Genomic DNA, 17,205 nt, shown 5'->3' with positions numbered 1-17,205 from the left:
TTCCAGTGAGGCAGTACCTTTAGGAAGGTCTCCTAGCTGTATCACCAGTTTTTTAGTACAAAAGCCATTTAATTCAACCATTCCACAAAGTATTTTTGAGCACCTACTCTGTACCAGACATTGTTCTAGAAACTGAGGACACAACACCAAAAAGACAGATGTGGGGCTTATATCCCAGAGGAAAGATAGACAACAAATAGCAAATATAATTATTGGTTAGCTATTGCTATGTAACAAACCACTCCAAAATGGGAGCACTGATATTTTTTAGCTCACACATCTGTGGGTCGGCTGATCCGAGCAGGGCTCTGCTGGGCTTGCTCAAGTGTCTCAGTTAGGTGGGAGTACTCCACCCTCCTCCCTGGAAAACTTAGCCCACCATATTCCATTCAAGGGATCGGTAGAGGCCCAAGCAAGAACAAGCTGAAACACATGGGGCCTCTTGGAGCCTGTGCTGGTAACTTGTACCCCATCACTTCTGTCTAATTCCATTGGCCAAAGCAAATCCCACAGTCAAACCCAAAGTCAAGGGGCTAATGGTGTAGAGGCATGTTGGAGTGAAGAATTAAGACGATAATGCAATTGATCATGGATAGTACTGGGCAGGTAACAAAAAGGGCTATAAAGAGACATAAGGCAGGGTACATGGCTCAAGAGTGATCAGGGTGCTACTTTTGGGTGGTCTGGGGAAGTATATTGTCATCATCTTGGTTGTATTTATTGGCTGTCCATTGAGAAGGGTGTGCCATCAGCATGACAGTATGTTGTAATGCTGCATGGTGTAGGCTTTCTCCTAGGCTGTCCAAGTACATCCCCAGTATCGAGGGCTCCAGGCATATCTGACAGCTGTTGTGTCTCATAAGAGCTTCTATCTGGTTTATCGCTTTTTTATAAGAGTACCTCATCACAGTAGCATACTCAAAGGGTACCAACATTTAAATGAATTTTCTTTGCTGGACGGTACACCAACTGTCTCCCTCCCCACCATACACACACTCCCATGTGCATGTGCACACCCATACACACGCACAGCCCCACATGGCTCCCTCCCTGTGCTCTGATATGTCTTTATCCACATCAGCCAGAGAGAGGAAACTCTCCACCCCTGGCATCAGCAGGAGGCAGGTGCTGTTGGAGACTCTGTCAGATCCCAAGCCAGGCAGATGTGCCTGGAAAAGTGGTGTGAACCTTGACCATGTCTCCATGCAGACACAGCTTCTCAGGGAGCCTGCAGCTGTGCCACAGCCAGGCTTAGACAGGCGCTGGGAGGGAGGATGTGGGGTGGGGGTGGGTATAGATGGGGTTTATTTTTCAGTGTCAATATTTCTTTGCCACCGTTAGGGAGCTGGAGGAAAAACAAACAAACAAACAAAAATGGATTTCTTCTTCAGAGGCCTTTTATCATTGGTGTGAAGTGATTTTCTTCCTGTCTTTTTTGAAGGAAACCTGACATCCTGCCCTTTGGCAAAATGCATGTCTAAGACCAAGAGTGAGGAGTGGTGAGAAGTAACATCAATTTTTGTAATAGCCTTTGGAGAATTGTCATCCCCATTTTGTGGATGAAGAAACTGAGGCTTGGGGAGGAAAAGCAACTTTCCTAATATAAATAGTCTGGAGAACCCAGTTCAGTTCTCATCTGGCTGATGAATCTCTTTCCACCTTGTTAAGTTCTGGGGAAGAACTCAAGGCCTTCGTGGGTATGTAGAGGTGAGCCCTCAGACCTAAGAAAACCCCTGAAATTAACTCCTCCCAGCCCCAAAATCCAAGCAAAGAAAGGATGGGGACTGATCCTTTAGGCAAACCCAGCAGGAGTCAGGTGAGGTGGGCGAAGGCCATTCCTCCAGAACCAAAATCCAGGTCCTTGGTGACTACCTGCACAGGTCCTGTCTTCAGACAGTCAGTAGGGTTTTGGCCAGGTAAACCTACATCTGCCTTCACTTGTACCATCAAACTCAGAAGGGCATGTTTGGGCTGGGAATCACAGATTTCTGTTGACCTGTTATGGGCCCAATGGCCTAGTTTTATATGTGGATGGTGAATCTGAGATCAGAACAGAAAATTGCCCTTTCCCAAACTGAGCTGCCTCACCCAAGATTATCCTCTTCCTTGGGGACAGCTCATATCTGGCAACTTGCCCACTGGGAGCACTAACACCCAACTCCCCTCACTCTATTAGGGTGGATCATTTCTGAAGGTCGGCCCAGCCTCAGAGCTCCGCGAAGACGGGCTGAGGCCTCTATTGCAGTTGCTAGGTTGTTGAACTTCTCCCTCTGCCAGTCTTGTCTCCCTCATGCTCTTACAGATGTTCCTAAGAACACTTCCAGCAAGCCATCTGTATACATCTCTATCTCAGCATCTATTGCCAGGGAAACCAACCTGTCTCACGCTGGCAACTAAATACTGCAGCCTCTGAGTGTCACATGTCATTTCTTACAGGTCATTGGCTAGAACTAGTCATATGGCCCCACCCTGATCACAAGGGGGCCAGCAAATGCAACCCTGCTGTGAGCCCAGAAGGGAGAAAACTGGAATAGTTGGTGAACAGCACTAAGGACAATTGTATGAAGGGATCACAGAAAGGGCCAGCAGAAGTAGAAAATCCACCATACTGACTTGCCCTTTGATTGCAGCCTTGGACTCTCTCTGCTCTTACAGAGTGTTCTCCCTCCACTGTGCTTCTTCTGGTGAAAACCTGGCTAGGACATCGTCTTTCTGCCATACTTACCGCTCACAATGGTTTATCATTTCCTGAGCTGTCCCCTGCTCTCTGTCCCTACCTTTGTGTCCACTAAATCCATGGGCTCAGTTCATCTGGTCTCTGATTGACAGGACTCCATTGCATCCTCATCAGTAATCTTGGGACAGCCTGTTGGAGACCATGTGACTGAACAGCTGACAAAGAAGGGATTTAAAATCATGTATCAGTTCACATTTATTGAGTAGTTATTTTTACATGTAATCCTCACCACCTTATGAGTTCAGTACTATTTATATTTCCATTTTACCAGTGGACAAGCTGAGGCACAGAAAGTTTGAATAATTTACGTGAAAGTGGCAGAGCTGACTTTGCAACTAAACCGTGTGGCTCCAGACTCTTTGCACCTCCCCACCCTCTGCTGCCTCTTGAGTAAGTCAGCCTTCTACTCATTTAACACCCTGGTGGTATAGAGGTTAAGCACACAGCTGCTAACTGAAAGCCCAGTGGTTTAAACCCACCAGCCCCTCTGTGGGAGAAAGATGTGGCAGTCTGCTTCCTTAAAGATTTACAGTGTTGGAGACCCTATGGGGTGATTCTACTCTGTCCTATAGGGTTGTTATGAGCGGGAATTGACTCGATGGCATTGGGTTCGGGTTTAATGACTGTCTTCATGTCCCAGGTTCTGTGTCACATGCTGGTAAATACAGCCCTGTCCACTAGATGTAAGCATGCTTCATTGCTCAGTGTCCTGTATATTAGATGTCACTTTTTTTTTTCCCGGTATTGTGCTGGTGAAATGATGTTGGAGACATTTGTATGCATGTTTCTACAGCAATAACTAATGTACATGTTTCTGTTATTGCTTTGGCCACCAGGAAGCTCAGATTCAAATCAGAGCAAATACATTATTAGAAACGGAGGTTAGCATTTCAACTTTCTGCATTTTCCTCCTAGTCCAGATTTCCTAATTTGGTTGTATAAATTCTATTGCACAAGTGTCCTTCATTGTAAAACACCTTAAATCCTTTTTAGAAGAGGCTGCATGGAAATGATAAAGTGAGGTCTTTACTGGGTACACTTAGATTGCTACTGGGGAAGGCAGACCTAGATATTCTCACCCTCATTCCCAAAGCTCCCCACTTGTAAACTCCCTTGAGCAGTGACTACTGCTGTCCTCAGTCCTTGGGGCAGCCAGGAGCTCCTGAAAGGTCACATTCCTATAGAAAAAAAAATTTTTTTTTCCTCAAATCATAGCTCCAGATTCCGTGCCAGATGCACATTCGTAGAGCAGGCGACCAGTCAGACTGTCACTTGAGCAGTTAATAAAATCTATTGCCCCTTGATAGATTTTTTTTTTTCCTGCAAGCTAGAATTGATTGTCCTCTTTGTGATTTGTGAGATGGCAGGGAAACACCAAATACCATCTTGACTTGGGCCACATTGGGGAAAAAAGAGAGAAAGAAAGAAAAAGAGAAAATCACAACCCAGTCTTTCCAGGCATAGAAAGGGCTGGGACTGCTGGGGTCATTTTATTTGATTTATTGGAAATAAAGTGAATCTTATTAACATTTTAATAAAGAGAATCTTTTCGCACTGGGCTGGAAGTGGCCACCAGCCGCTGGTGCAATTCCATTCTATGGAAAAGTGGAATCGGCTCGCCTTGCCCAGGCGTGATTTGTGAGGCTGAGCCCCCAACAGTCCAAAAAGGCAAATGGGCTTCCTCCTCCTAGGGGCTCGCTCTGTTAGAGGTGCTAGCCCCGTATCTGCCATGCAAAATGAGGGAGCTTTATGAAGGAATCCGTCTTGTAAAGCCATTGGTCCTGGTCATCAGCCTCTACCCAATGCTTTCGTGATGCTGCCGCTGATCTATTTGGGAAGTTGGCTGGCTGGCGAGGCAGAGCCTCTCCTCAAAGGCTGGCTCCCACGGAAAATATGCTCAGTGCAGCCGCGTGTGTGAATGAAAACGCCGCCGGGCGCTTCTAGTCGGACAAAATGCAGCCCAGAACTCCACTCGTCCTGTGCGTTCTCCTGTCCCAGGTAGGGAAGAGCGGCTGCCTGGCGCCGGCCGCCTCGCTCCGGCTCGCCTTGCGCCCCGTTTCTGCATTCGGATCTCCCAGGGCGCCCGGGGAGAGGGGGCTTTCCGGGGATCCGGGGCTCCGGCGCGCGGCGGCGAAGGCAGCCGGGGGCTCGCAAGGGAGGTCATTGCCAGCCCTGGAGATCCTCTGGGGACCCCTGCTTCCCACCCTGGCTTCCGTGTGTGTGTGTGTGTGTGAGTGTGTGTGTGAATGTGTGTGTGTGTGTACGTTCTGGAGAGGAGGAGAGAGCGCCCAAGCCCTTTTTTTGCAATCAAGGGCGACATTCTCGCCTACATTAAGTGGGGGAACTTTGATTTGCCTCCTCCAGCGGCTCCTGCATTGGAGAAAGACAGTTGGAGGCGACTCCAGTGAGTCGTGGTTTCCCAGGCCAGCACCAAGTGGGGGCAGCGCTGCTCTGGTCCGGGTTGTGGGCTGCCCGGCTGAGAGGCCGGCCTGGCACCACTGACTTCCCGGGGCGCCAGGCCCCTCGCCCAGCTCCGCGGCGCGTACTAAGGTGCATCGGGCCAGCCAAGCGCTGCAGCCCGGCTGCCGCTGTCGCTCACAGACGCCGGTAGCGCCGCGCCCTCATCGGGTCCTTTCCTCCCCGACCCCGGGGCTGGAAGGGCCAGAGCCCGGGCCCCCGCGCCCCCATCGTCTAGCCAGCTGGAGCTCCGGCCCGGGCCAGGGCCCGGGCTGCTGCCTTTGCTGTCTCTCCGGTCGGGCGCGGAGCGCGGAGAAAAGTTCAAGCCTTCCCCACCCGGACTGCAGCTGCCTGTTAACCCTTAGAGCGCTGCGGCGTCAGGGAAGGGCCGCCTACCCCGGGAGGAGGAGTGTGTAGACGCGGTCTTCCAGCAATCGCCTCTGCATCGGGAAGTTTGCCTGCAGGCAGAAAACAGTCCTCTGAGGCCAAGCGAGGGTGCTGGCGGCTGAGGGGCACGCCCAGCCCTGCACAGGGGTCTGGCGGTCTACAAGTGGGCGGGGAGGAGCCCGGCAGAGCCTGGCAGAGCAGAAGGAGACAGCGAGTGCCCCAGGGTACTAGGAATGGGTGTGGAGTTCCGGCCAGGACTCCCGGGTGTCAGGGGAAGAGGCACGTGTGTGAGCTGGTGGGTGAGAGGAAGGGGGATGGAAAGGAAGGGGCTGGCTGGGATGAAGGGGGAAAGTGCCGTCTTCCAAGGGGTGACCAGTCCTAGATCAAGATTAGGGTTGCACTTTGGAAATGGGCCAGTGTCCCAGAAACACAATGACCACGAACATGACTCAAAGGAAAAGGGTGGATACTAGTGCCAGGGCGAAGAGCTAAGGGTCCAGGCTGCTGACCTCTGCCCCCACTCATGACCTCTTCTTCTCTGGATACATGACCCCATCCAGGACTTCCCAACTATATAGCACTGTTTCCTCCAGGACTTTGCTCACTGACTCTCTTGGGGTCCCTGTAGCCTCAAGACGTGCCACAAATCCTACTGCTGCCTGTGAGCCAGTTTCCCAGATTGCCTGGACTCTGTATAGCCCTAAGGTTGTGTGCGTCTGCATAGCTCAGTTTAACAGGGAGTTCAGGGCATGCCTCAACCTGTTTGCCACGTGCTAGTTTTTAGTTGTAGGGCCCTGGGCTAGTTGCTTAACCTCTTGCAGCTTCCAGGCTCTCCCCTGTAAAATAATCTATCGCCTTCCTAGGATTGCTGGGAGCAGTAGGTTGTATTCAGCAGGATGCCCTACAAAAAGCATTCACCACTATGCCTGGCACAGCGTCCACTAGCACTTAGCATTGCCTGATCCAGCACTTTAAAGTCCTTCCCGCCTCTTAGTGGGTGTCCACCTCAGCTCTGATTCCAGGGCTTATCCAAAGTTATGGCTCCCTTAGAGCAGGACAGACCACATGAGAGCTTCCAGAGAGAACCCCGCACTTGGGGCCTGGTGCATGGTGCCTTTTGCAAAGCAACTGGTGTGTCTGCCTCACACCGGGCCTGGCTCTCAGCTCATTCAGTTTCTTAAAAATGAGGGAACAGAGGTTTCGCTGCACAGTGCCTGCCCAGGGAGGCTTGTTTCTCTCTAAGACCGTTACACATAATCAGAGCAAATGTCCACATGAGGACAGTCATTGATATCCTGGTAGCAAGAGCATCTTGCAGAGAATTCATTTTGTTGCATTTCAGTTATCCGGCAAGAGGTTCAAGCCGGGATCTGCACCTGCCACAGAGGAAAGTGGGGGAAATCTTGAGCCAACAAGCAAACACAAAACTTTCCTGAGGCAGGGAGAAAACAGAAGGAAGGGAAAAACAATGTAACAAAGCAAATTAGTCAGCGGCTGTGCTGGTGTTCAGGGAGGCATGTGTGTGCTTTTCCACTGCAGTTTAACTGGGCTGGGGAAACCATCAGTCTCGGCAAGCTTATTGGCCATGTTGCTGTTTTAGGCATTTTGGAAGGGGAAGGAGGAATGCGATGTCACTCAACACTGGCTAGAAGCTGGCAACATTGAAGAACAGTCCCCTGTCCACTTTCCTGGAGTGTTTTGGGAAAGGTCATTCTGAAAGTGGCCCCTAGAATTTGCCAACAATAAGGAATGAACATGAAACAAATGAAGTCCGTTATGAGCAAGAAATTCCACTGTAAATATGACCCCCCTCCCCCACTCGGGTAGTGGCGCTTGCAACTAACTGAAAGTCCTAACAATAAGTGAGTAATCTCATAAGAATCAGGATTTTAGGGAGTGGTTCCAGGTTTGGAGAGCAGTCACTTGGGAGTGACGAAAAATGTTCCACAGGATTCTGAGATTTTGGTCGAGAGTGGGGAGTTCCCTCTTGGAGTCAGAATCTTGATTTTCAGAGTTTTAACTGAGAATCGGTATGCTCTAGGGCCCCTGCAGCTTCCTGTAAGAGCTTTTTAGGGTTTTAAGAGCAGTGTGTATTTGCAGAACCTCTTGGATGAGAGGGAAAGACTGGGAAAGTTGCAGAGGGCACCTCTACCCTTCAGATGGGTTCACGTGGGACAGCCTAGAAGATTCCAAAAGCACCGGAGAAGCAGATACGAGTGGCGAAAAGAGACAAAGCGGTAGAGTTCAAGTGTCTGTACTTTTTTTTTTTTTTTTTTAGCAAGTCCCTGAAGAGGTTCAATAGACTGCAAGCCTGAATATGTGACTTGGAATTTATGTAATCCCACAGTCTACATTAAAAGCCCCAACAGTCATCTTAGCCCATCTCTCCTTCTCTGCCTCCCTCCCTTCTTCCCTTTTCTATCTTTAGCTCTTGGGTTTTCCATTAAGTAAAATCTATTTCCTTCCAGAGAAGTATCCTCTACCTGTTACAGTGAAATTGCCCAACAAACCAATGTACCCAACGACTGCATTATCTAAAAGTATCAGCCTTGGATACCTTACACTTTGGATGTGTAAATTTCAACTCAATCTGAAGTTTACAGTTTAGGTCAAAGTACAGCTAGGTCCTTGAAGATATCCTTCCTTCCAAAAATGCAGTTTCTTGGGGAATCTGTTATTTTCTATTCAGTAGAAGGTAAGGAAAAAGACAAACCATGGATTCGATTCACGCTCGAATGAATGAAGATCGTATTATCTAAATAACCAACAGTACTTGTGTGTGTGTGTGTTTTGATCTTCTTTTAATACCTGTTGAAACATTTCTCCAGAAGAGGGCTCCATACACAGCATCACAAAATACTGAATCTACAGCTCACGTTTAAAAGAGCTTCAGTGTAGCAGCTCCACCAAAACAGAACTATTCTTCGTATTCCTAATTATTTGCTGCAAAGCGCCTCCAAAATGAGAGGGCCCGTGGCCTTTGCACTGAGTGTCTGTCTTTCTTTTTTTCCAGTTGTAGTTGGTTCTATTCTACTTGATTCTTCAACTGTGGATCCCCTCTGAGTATGAGAGCAGAAAAATTTCAAAGACCTTTGTAGACAATGCAACATGGAATGTAAGGAGGTTCTGAAATCCCCAGGCATCCGACTTCAGCTGGACCTGGTTTTATTCTTTCGGCAGGAACAGTCCTGCCTGTGAAGGGAGATAATCTTGCCCATTAGGCAACCACACAGAAGAGCGAGTCATGAGGCACATCCACTCACCTTCCAACACCACTTGAAAAGGAGAGGGAATATCAGTGTGTGATCCAGTTACAATAAATCCAGTTGGGTGGAATCAAATCAAGTGACCAGTGGTTTTGGCATTGTTTCGATTTAGCTGTCAGCAAGGTGCTCACACACCTGGAAGAATCAGACCCTTCTGAAGGATGCTGCCAATACAATTCCCTGTGGCCTGTCTCCTTCACAGCTACGCAGAACCCCAGGCCTAGCTTCCATCTGAGCAGTCTGCACAATGGCTGGCCAGACTGGGGGCAGGGTTCCCTGCTTCTTCACCAGGTACCCGTTGGAGGCTTTATTTTGAGGTTAGGGTGGAGAGCAGTTTTTTTCTCTGCTGAGACGTGCAGCCAAGGGCAGGCTAGAGGGGACAAAGGACATTTCAAACTTGAAATGCCAACCAAGTCAGGGCACGTGGAGGTGAACGGGTCAACCTTTGGCTTAGCAGATTGAACCTTGAGTCATCTGCTAGCTGGTAATGAAGCCTATGTATCCTGACTTTCCAATTCTGGTTTCTGGACAAAGGTTGCAAAGTAGCAGCCATAGGCCAAATTTTGCTCATGGATATATTTTGTTTGGCCCAAACATTTTGAAAATTGGGGAACTGTATGTTAAAGAAGAAAAAAAAAAGAAAGAAAAACCCAGGTTCTTGTATCTCTTAAAGTCAGAAGGTCCAGCAACCCTAGATCCTCATTCCCACATGGCAACACTTGGCTAGAGCTGAGTTGCAGGGCTTCCTTTAGGTGGGCATGCCTCTGTAGTTTGCCACAATCCCCACTACTCCCTACTACACACCCTGCCCACTGCAGTCATTTATCCTTACTGCTTGCTTCTGTAGCCATTTGCATTTGGAAGCTCTCCTTTCACAAATTATGAGGCTTGATCCAGTTGAAGCAGCTAATTTCTCAGTGATGGGCAATTTGGAAAGGAAGAGGCTGGCTTCTTTTCGATCCCCCTGATTGAACTACACTGAGGTGAGCCTTGGAACAGCATGAGCATTCACAAGGAACTATATGTCCTCCCCGAGAATGTTATCACTGCCAGTGCTGTTGGGCATCTAGGGGCACCCAGAGCCATGTGACACCCAGACCATTGCTACCTGTGGAGTAGATACAGCCAGACAAGTGACACACCACCAGCATTGAGTCAGCCTGAGCACAATACATCCAGGGTGATGTTGTTGTTAGGTGCCATTGAGTTGGCTCCAATTCATTGCAACCCTGTGTACAACAGAGGGAAGCACTGCCCTGTCCTGTGCCGTCATCACAATTATTGTCATGTTTAATCCCATTGTTGCAGCCACTGTGTCAATCCATCTCATTGAGGGTCTTCCTCTTTTTCGCTGACCCTCTACTTTTTCCTTCTCCAGGGAGTAGTCCCTCCTGATAACATGTCCAAAGTATGTTAGATGTAGTCTCGCCATCCTTGTTTCTAAGGAGTATTCTGGTTGTACTTCTTCCAAGACAGATTTATTCATTCTTTTGGCACTCCAAGGGATATTCAATATTCTTCACCAGCACCACTATTCAAAGAAGTCAATTCTTCTTCGGTCTCCCTTACTCTCCATCCAGCATTCGCGTGCATATGAAGCAATTGAAAACACCATGGCTTGGGTCAATACCCGCATACACTGGCAGCCAAGGGATAAGACGTAGGCCCTAGTTTTATACCAAGAGCATCGCTACCCCTAGGGGATGGTGACACCCTGAGAATTTGCATTCCAAGAGTGTTGCTCACCAACAGTGTGGGTACGATCAGAACATCCCAATACCCTAGTATACTTAGTCCTGCTGGGGACTCTGGGAGCGCTGAGCTAACACTCAAAGCACTGTAACTCCAGAGTAATGTTACATCCTGAGCATTGTCACCTGGAGTACCTTTGTACACAAGACCTTGTCACCCACAGCACTGCCTACCTTGTGTGATGTTTGTGTAGCTGTTTGTAATGGCTAATGCCTACAACAGTTAACGCTACAATTAATGCTCTCTGCCTCTGTAAATACTGGACTAATCTGTCCTCCTCATCCCATACCAATAAGTAAGCCCTGATGGCTCTTGTTTACTGTAGCTACAGCCCCAGAGATTGAGATAAATATAACTACACACACATACCAGCAAAAAAGTAATTGTTTTTCCTCTGTCAGTTGCCAACAGAAGTCAAATTCCTGGAAATTAACAACAGCAAAAAGCACGTTTTGACATGTCATGTCTCATTTCAAAGACACCAGCCAGTTTCCCTGATCTGCCGCCAAGGCACAAAGCCCCTGTGTCTCCCGAGGCTGATGGCGGGCCATGTCTCCTGAGGCTAATGGTGGGCCGGGCTGGGGTGGAGGCAGCAGCTGCTGGGCTGACAACTGCCCTGCTCCATGCCTGGGTGGCCTGGAAGTGAGCTCAGCCTCTGGAGATTTTGGCGATTCTGCGAAGGGACAGGGCAGCCCCCGCTCCTGTCTTACAGGGTCTGCAGGCCTACATCTCTCTCCTCTCCTCAGGTTTCCATCCGCTGCAGGATGGTGGCTGCAAATGCCTGAAGCTTGAGCTTCTGTGTTTATCTCCCAGTAGAGCCTGTGGAAAGTTGCTGGGCCCCATGAGCAGAAATGATCACTGACTCAGGCTGGACAGATCCCACCCTCAAGTGCCAGGCACCATATAGCATATGGGATCGTCTCACTCAGGGGTTGCAAAGTATGGCCTGTGGGCTAATTCCAGCTCACAACCCTGTTTTTATAAATAGTTTTATTAGAACACAGTCACACCCATTTGTGTATGTAGTTGTGTGAGGCTGCTTTCCTGCTACAAGAGTTGAGTGGTTGCAACAGAGACCAAATAGCCTGCGAAACTTAAAATATTTACTATTTGGACCTTTACAGAAAAAGTATGCCCGCCCTGTATAACTCAAAATTACAGTCAAAGGGGTTGCAGGGACCACCACAAAGGATTGTTCCTCCCAAGCCCCAAGCACTCAAGCAGCTGGACTTTAGGGAGATTCAGCTAAGACCAAATGTATTCAACATGTATCTTGGATATCTAAGGAAGACCTAATATGTGCCAGGCACCATATGTATGCTTACAGCCCAGCAGCGAACAAGGCAGACCCAGTCCCTGCTCTCTTAGGGCTTAGAGCCTGTCAGGAGAGACAAATATCAATGAATGAATAATTGACCACAGAGACAACCACTATGAAGGAGGGAAGCATGGCTATATGAGGTCCTGCCATTCCATATATTTTGCTTGTCTTTTTTCCCCACTACAGTATAAGCTCCATTATGGCATATGCTGAAGGAGCTCCGGGGGCACAAGTGGTTAAGTGCTCGACTGCTAACCAAAAGTTCAGTGGTTCGAATCCACCAACCGCCCCGCAGAAGGAAGATGTGTAGTCTGCTTCCGTAAAGATTTATAGCCTTGGAAACCTTATGGGGCAGTTCTGCTCTGTCCTACAGGGCTGTTGTGAGTTGGGATCGGCTTGACATTAACGGGTATGGTTTTGGTTTATGGCATATCCTGTTGCCTGATTTGTTCATTTCTGTATCCCCAGGGCCTAGAACAGTGCCTGGCCTGTAGCAGGTGCTCAATAAATAAATAAGTGAATGTAAGAAAGGCATTGGATCTGAATGAAGGATCTGGGAGGCTTCTCTGATGACCTAGATGCTCCAGTCATAATCTGGAGGAGGAGGAGGGCTCATGGACAAAGGGACGCTAGAGGATGTGGTGGGGAAAGGCTTTGTTCCAGGCAGAAGGCAAAGCCTGGGCAAAGCTGCCATGCAGGAGAAAACGCCACAGCCCGGTGTGGCTGGAGCTGTGAGAGCAACAAGACAAATGGGGCAATGTGAGCCTCGGAGGTGAGCCTGGGGCCTTGTTAGCCACAGCAGGGATTTCGGTGTTCGTCCCAGAGCAGTGGGAGCCATTGGAGGCAACGAGGGGAAGGTAAAGCATGACATGGTCAGATTTCCATTTTGGCAAGATCACTCTGGCTGCAGTGTAGACAGTGGATTGGAGCTGGGTACGAGTAGAAGGGAGAGGACAACTGAGCCCTGAGATGATGGGAGTCTGGACTGGGGAGTGATGATAAAGTGGAGAGAAGTAGACATATCCAACTCAAAATCCGCAAGACTGTCAGGAGGAGAGTTTGATAGGGCCTGGTGGTGGCTGGGTTTGGGGATGGCAGGGTAAGGTTGCTGTTGTTCTTGTTGGGGGCTGCCGAGTTGATTCCAGCTCATAGCTACATGACAGAGTAGAACTGGCCTGTAGGGTTTCTTAGGCTGTAATATTTACAGAAGCAGATCGCCAGGTCTTTTCTCTCAAGGAGCTGCTGGTGAGTTCAAACTGACGTCCTTTTGGTGAGCAGCTGGACCCTAAACCGTGGCACCGCCAGGGTTCCTAGGATGAGGTTAGGGAGGGATTAAGGAGTCTTGCTTGAGTTCTGGCTCTTCCAGTTGGCAGGAGGCTGGAGTCACTTGCCTGAACAAGGAACCCAGGTGTTTGACATCATGAACAGGGTCTGAGGACCGTTTCCTTGGGGGTGTTAGCCAGGCTGCAGTAATGCTTCTCAGGAGAGGCATCAAGGGCTGCTACACCAATGCCAGGAGATCCACTCCGTGCTCGCATCTGGGACGGGCACCATGGGAGCCTAGAATGCCCTTGACTAGAGTGACTGATGTGAAGCCTAAATAATTAACCAATCTCTGAGACTTTTCATGCAAACGATATTTGAGAGAAACATTGCTGAGCCCTTTAATCATTTTTTGAACATTCAATCAGCAGTGCTAGAAATATTCCTTACATGCAGCAAAAAACGATCTACTACTTTCAGCAATCACTCTGCGAATGCCAACAAGCCTTCGTTTCAGCATATTGGGGTTAGTCTCAGTGACTCTTATGCATCTAGGTGTAGGAGCAGAATCTTCAACAGGGTGCCAGACAGTGGTGGGCGATAAATGTTCAACACTGCCAATGATAAAAAAAAAAAAAAAAAAAAAAATTTTATTATCATTGGCAGAATATATAACAACTAAATAATACCAACTACCTGACTTACAGTGTTTGCCAGTTTCCCTTGTGTATATACTTCTACCATGACTGATTTCAGTCTATCAACCTACGAGTTTCCTGAAGATTTAACAATGGGCTCTTTCAAACCAGCACAGTTTGGTTTCAGCACACTGCTGGACCTAGGTTCCATTTCTAGCTGTCCCTTTCACTCATTACGTGGCCTTCGGTAAAGCAGCCTCAATTTTCTCATCTGTAAAATGGACTGGGTTGTGAGGGTGAAATGGAAAAAAGGTTGTTAAAGCGCAGGGACAACTAATTTGCTTTAAAGCTTCTCCTTCAACGAGGATTCTACAGGTATACAATTGGTCCTTATAAAAATGCAATGAAACCTGTGAGAGCCGGAACTTGACGGGACCACTTTGTTTTTCCCATCCTTGCAAGTTTTCTGCCTTTGACAGGGTGCAGTCTTACCACTTTTCTATAGTTCCTTTTAGTGGAAAATATTTGAGCTTTCCTTCTCTGCCAGGTTTCCACCTTACATTTCCACCTTACACAGGTTCCAGCTTTCACAGGTTTTGCCGTATTGGGTGAGCTTGATTTACTCACTGAGTGAATTTTGATGTGTGAAAAACAGAGGCTGGCACACCTGTACTTTGGCTTCTTGCAGTTCTGGGAGTTTCTGCAGTTAAAGGATGGTTGCTTTCTGTGGCAGTATTGATTCTGAATTTTTCTCTTCTGCCTTTCTCTTTCTCTTCTTCCTGCTTCCCTCAAAAGATGCTTACTGAGTGCTGAATGCCAGGCATTCTACCAGGTACTTCACCTTCAGAAGGTGAGGTTTGTACAGCTGTTGGCCCCCTATTAACAAGTGAGAAAATTGTAGAGCTTAAGGACTTTACCCAAGGTCACAGAACCACCAAACAGGGAGCTGGGATTTGAACCCCTGGGTCTGGGTGAGTGTGGCATCTCTGCCCTTTCTTCCCTCTCACTTTCACCCTAAGGATCTATCGAGGCATTTAGGGAACTCAGAGGTAAACCAAATGGACACAGTCCCTGCCCTCATAGAACCCACAGTCTAGTGAGGGCCACCAATAAGTAAAAAGTAAATAAATGCTGAAATAATTCCAAATTTGGTCATTCTTACCATGGGAAACAATAGGTGCTAAAATAGTTTTGATAGTTTACGACAGTATTGATGGAGTCCCCTCCTTTCCTCCCTTTCTTTCTTGCCTTAATTTTTGGTACTTACCCAGGGCCCAGAATGCTGCTAACTGAGATTCCAGAAATGCGGACAACACAGCCCTGGCCTCAGGAGGAAAATTACTGAAGTCCCTTTAAGGCCTATGACCCACCCAGGCCCAGAGGAGCTGGTGCCTTGGATGCTCAGGAGAGTTGGGGAGACTTATGAACCCCTGAGAAGTGAATCTGAATGCTGGCCCAGCTGTTTGCATGCTGAGGGATCTTAGATTCGTTACTTTATTTCCCTTCTCCTGTGTTTAAACAAAGGAAGAGAGGAAATAGCTACACCTACCCTGGAGGTTTTTTGTGAGGATTAAATAATTGTATGCTGATGACTTAATCTGATGATTAGCACCTGCTAGGTGCTGAAGAAATGCTGGTTGCTCTTTTTTTTTTTTTTTTACCTCTGTGCACTGGGGCTCCAGGGAAGTTTATGATCTAAAGGTAGCCTCTGTCTTAAGGATATGCCAGTGGATTTTAAAATGCACGAATATTAGCAAACAAATAAAGTTTGCAGCCTAGGGAAGGATTCGACAATTTCCTTGCTGGGAGCTCCCCAAAGACTGGTCCCCTGGGGATTTCATGCCTGAGGAAGACTTTTGATCTGGTTCGATGTTATCTTCTAGATGCATCTGCCCAGGCGTTTTTCCCAGGGGTTGTATAGAGCAGTGTGTATACACACGTATGCACGTGGGTGTGTGCACATGCATGCATGTGCATGCTGCCATGAACACTTGTTATTATTTTTTAAAATACCTCAAAATAACTACAGTTTACTGTAGCTGCTATGTGCCTTCTACATGCATTATCTGGAATCTTTACTGCAAACTCTTACCTGTTGCCATTGAGTTGATTCTGACTCTTAGTGACCCTATAGGACAGAGTAGAATGCCCCATAGGGTTTCCAAGGCTATCATCTTTATAGAAGCAGACCACCACATCTTTCTCCCGAGGAGAGCTACTGGTGGGTTTGGACTGCTGACCTTTTGGTTACCAGGCAAGCACTTAATCACTGTGCCTTCAGGGCTCCTCCTGATTTACCAGAAGAGTTTTTTTTGTCTTTTTTTCTTTTTTAATTGGACTTAAGCACCATTATGGATTGAATTGTGTCCCCTCAGAAAGAAATGTTGAACTCCTAACCCCAGGTGCCTATGAAATGACCTTATTTGTAAATAGGATCTTTGAAGATGTTACTAGTTAACATGATGTCATACTGGAGTAGGGTGGGTCCTAATCCCACATCAGTAGTGTCCTTTTAAAAGAGTAAAAGAGACAGAGAGAGTCAGAGAGAGGAAAGACAGCCCTGTGAGGGCAGAGTTAGCTGCACTTGCAAGCCAAAGAATACTTGGGGCTGCCAGAAACTCAGGGAGACAAGAAAGGATCTTCCCTAGAGGCTTTGGGAGGAGCTTGGCTCTGCTACACCTCGATTTAGGCCTTTGAGCCTCCAGAAATGTGAGACGGTAGGATTCTGTTCTTTAAAGTCTCCCAGTTTGTTATGGCAGTGCCAGGAAATGAATACTATTGCTTTAGATAAGGTAGTCGTTAGTTCAACAAATAACTGTTGAATGTCTACGTGTAGGCACCGTTGTTGTATGCACCGGAGATGCGGCCACGAACACAGTCTTGCCCTCACAGAGCTCCCGTTCCAGGGGGTTTACACACTCTGCACTTGGCTTGTTTCCTTACCGCTCCATGCACCAAGTCACGCCACACACTGGCCTCTCTGTCTAGCTCAGGACATCTGTGTCTGTGCTCCCCAGTCCACACAGTGCATATCTGATTAAGTTGTTCATCTAACAAATATTTACTGAGCAGTCTGTACCTCAAGTATGATTTTCAACACTGTGGAAGCAGCAGTGATAATGACGAGATATCCTGTTCTCATGGGCTCTACATTCTAATGGAAAGAAAGACAGTAAATAAAATAAACATATATGCTACTTAAAAAAAAAATTATTTGTTTTTATTGTGGTTTAGATAAAAGTTTACAGAGCAAATTAGTTTCTCATTAAACAATACACATACTATTTTGTGACATTGGCTGCCACCCCCTCGACATGTCAGCACTCTCCACTTCTCAACCTTGGGTTCCTCATTTCCATTTGTCCGCTTTTCTTGTCTTCTCCT

General features: G+C 47.7%; 1 protein-coding gene across 3 annotated transcripts in view; it reads left to right on the top strand.

Annotated features, from left to right (window-relative positions):
* Positions 1 to 4,606: 4,606 nt before the first annotated feature.
* Positions 4,607 to 17,205, top strand: part of CDH13 (cadherin 13) — a 1,235,721-nt gene continuing 1,223,122 nt past the window's right edge. For all 3 annotated transcript variants that reach the window (XM_023558128.2, XM_023558126.2, XM_064273735.1), the window contains exon 1: positions 4,607 to 4,735. In XM_023558128.2, the coding sequence (XP_023413896.2) occupies positions 4,691 to 4,735 (45 nt within the window). In that variant the 5' untranslated portion in view covers positions 4,607 to 4,690. The remainder of the gene's footprint in view (positions 4,736 to 17,205) is intronic.

The sequence above is a fragment of the Loxodonta africana genome, chromosome 21 (assembly GCF_030014295.1).
Source record: "Loxodonta africana isolate mLoxAfr1 chromosome 21, mLoxAfr1.hap2, whole genome shotgun sequence".
Lineage (NCBI taxonomy): Eukaryota > Metazoa > Chordata > Mammalia > Proboscidea > Elephantidae > Loxodonta > Loxodonta africana.
Note: the sequence above shows the minus strand (reverse complement) of the source record. Positions and strands in the feature narration are given on the sequence as shown.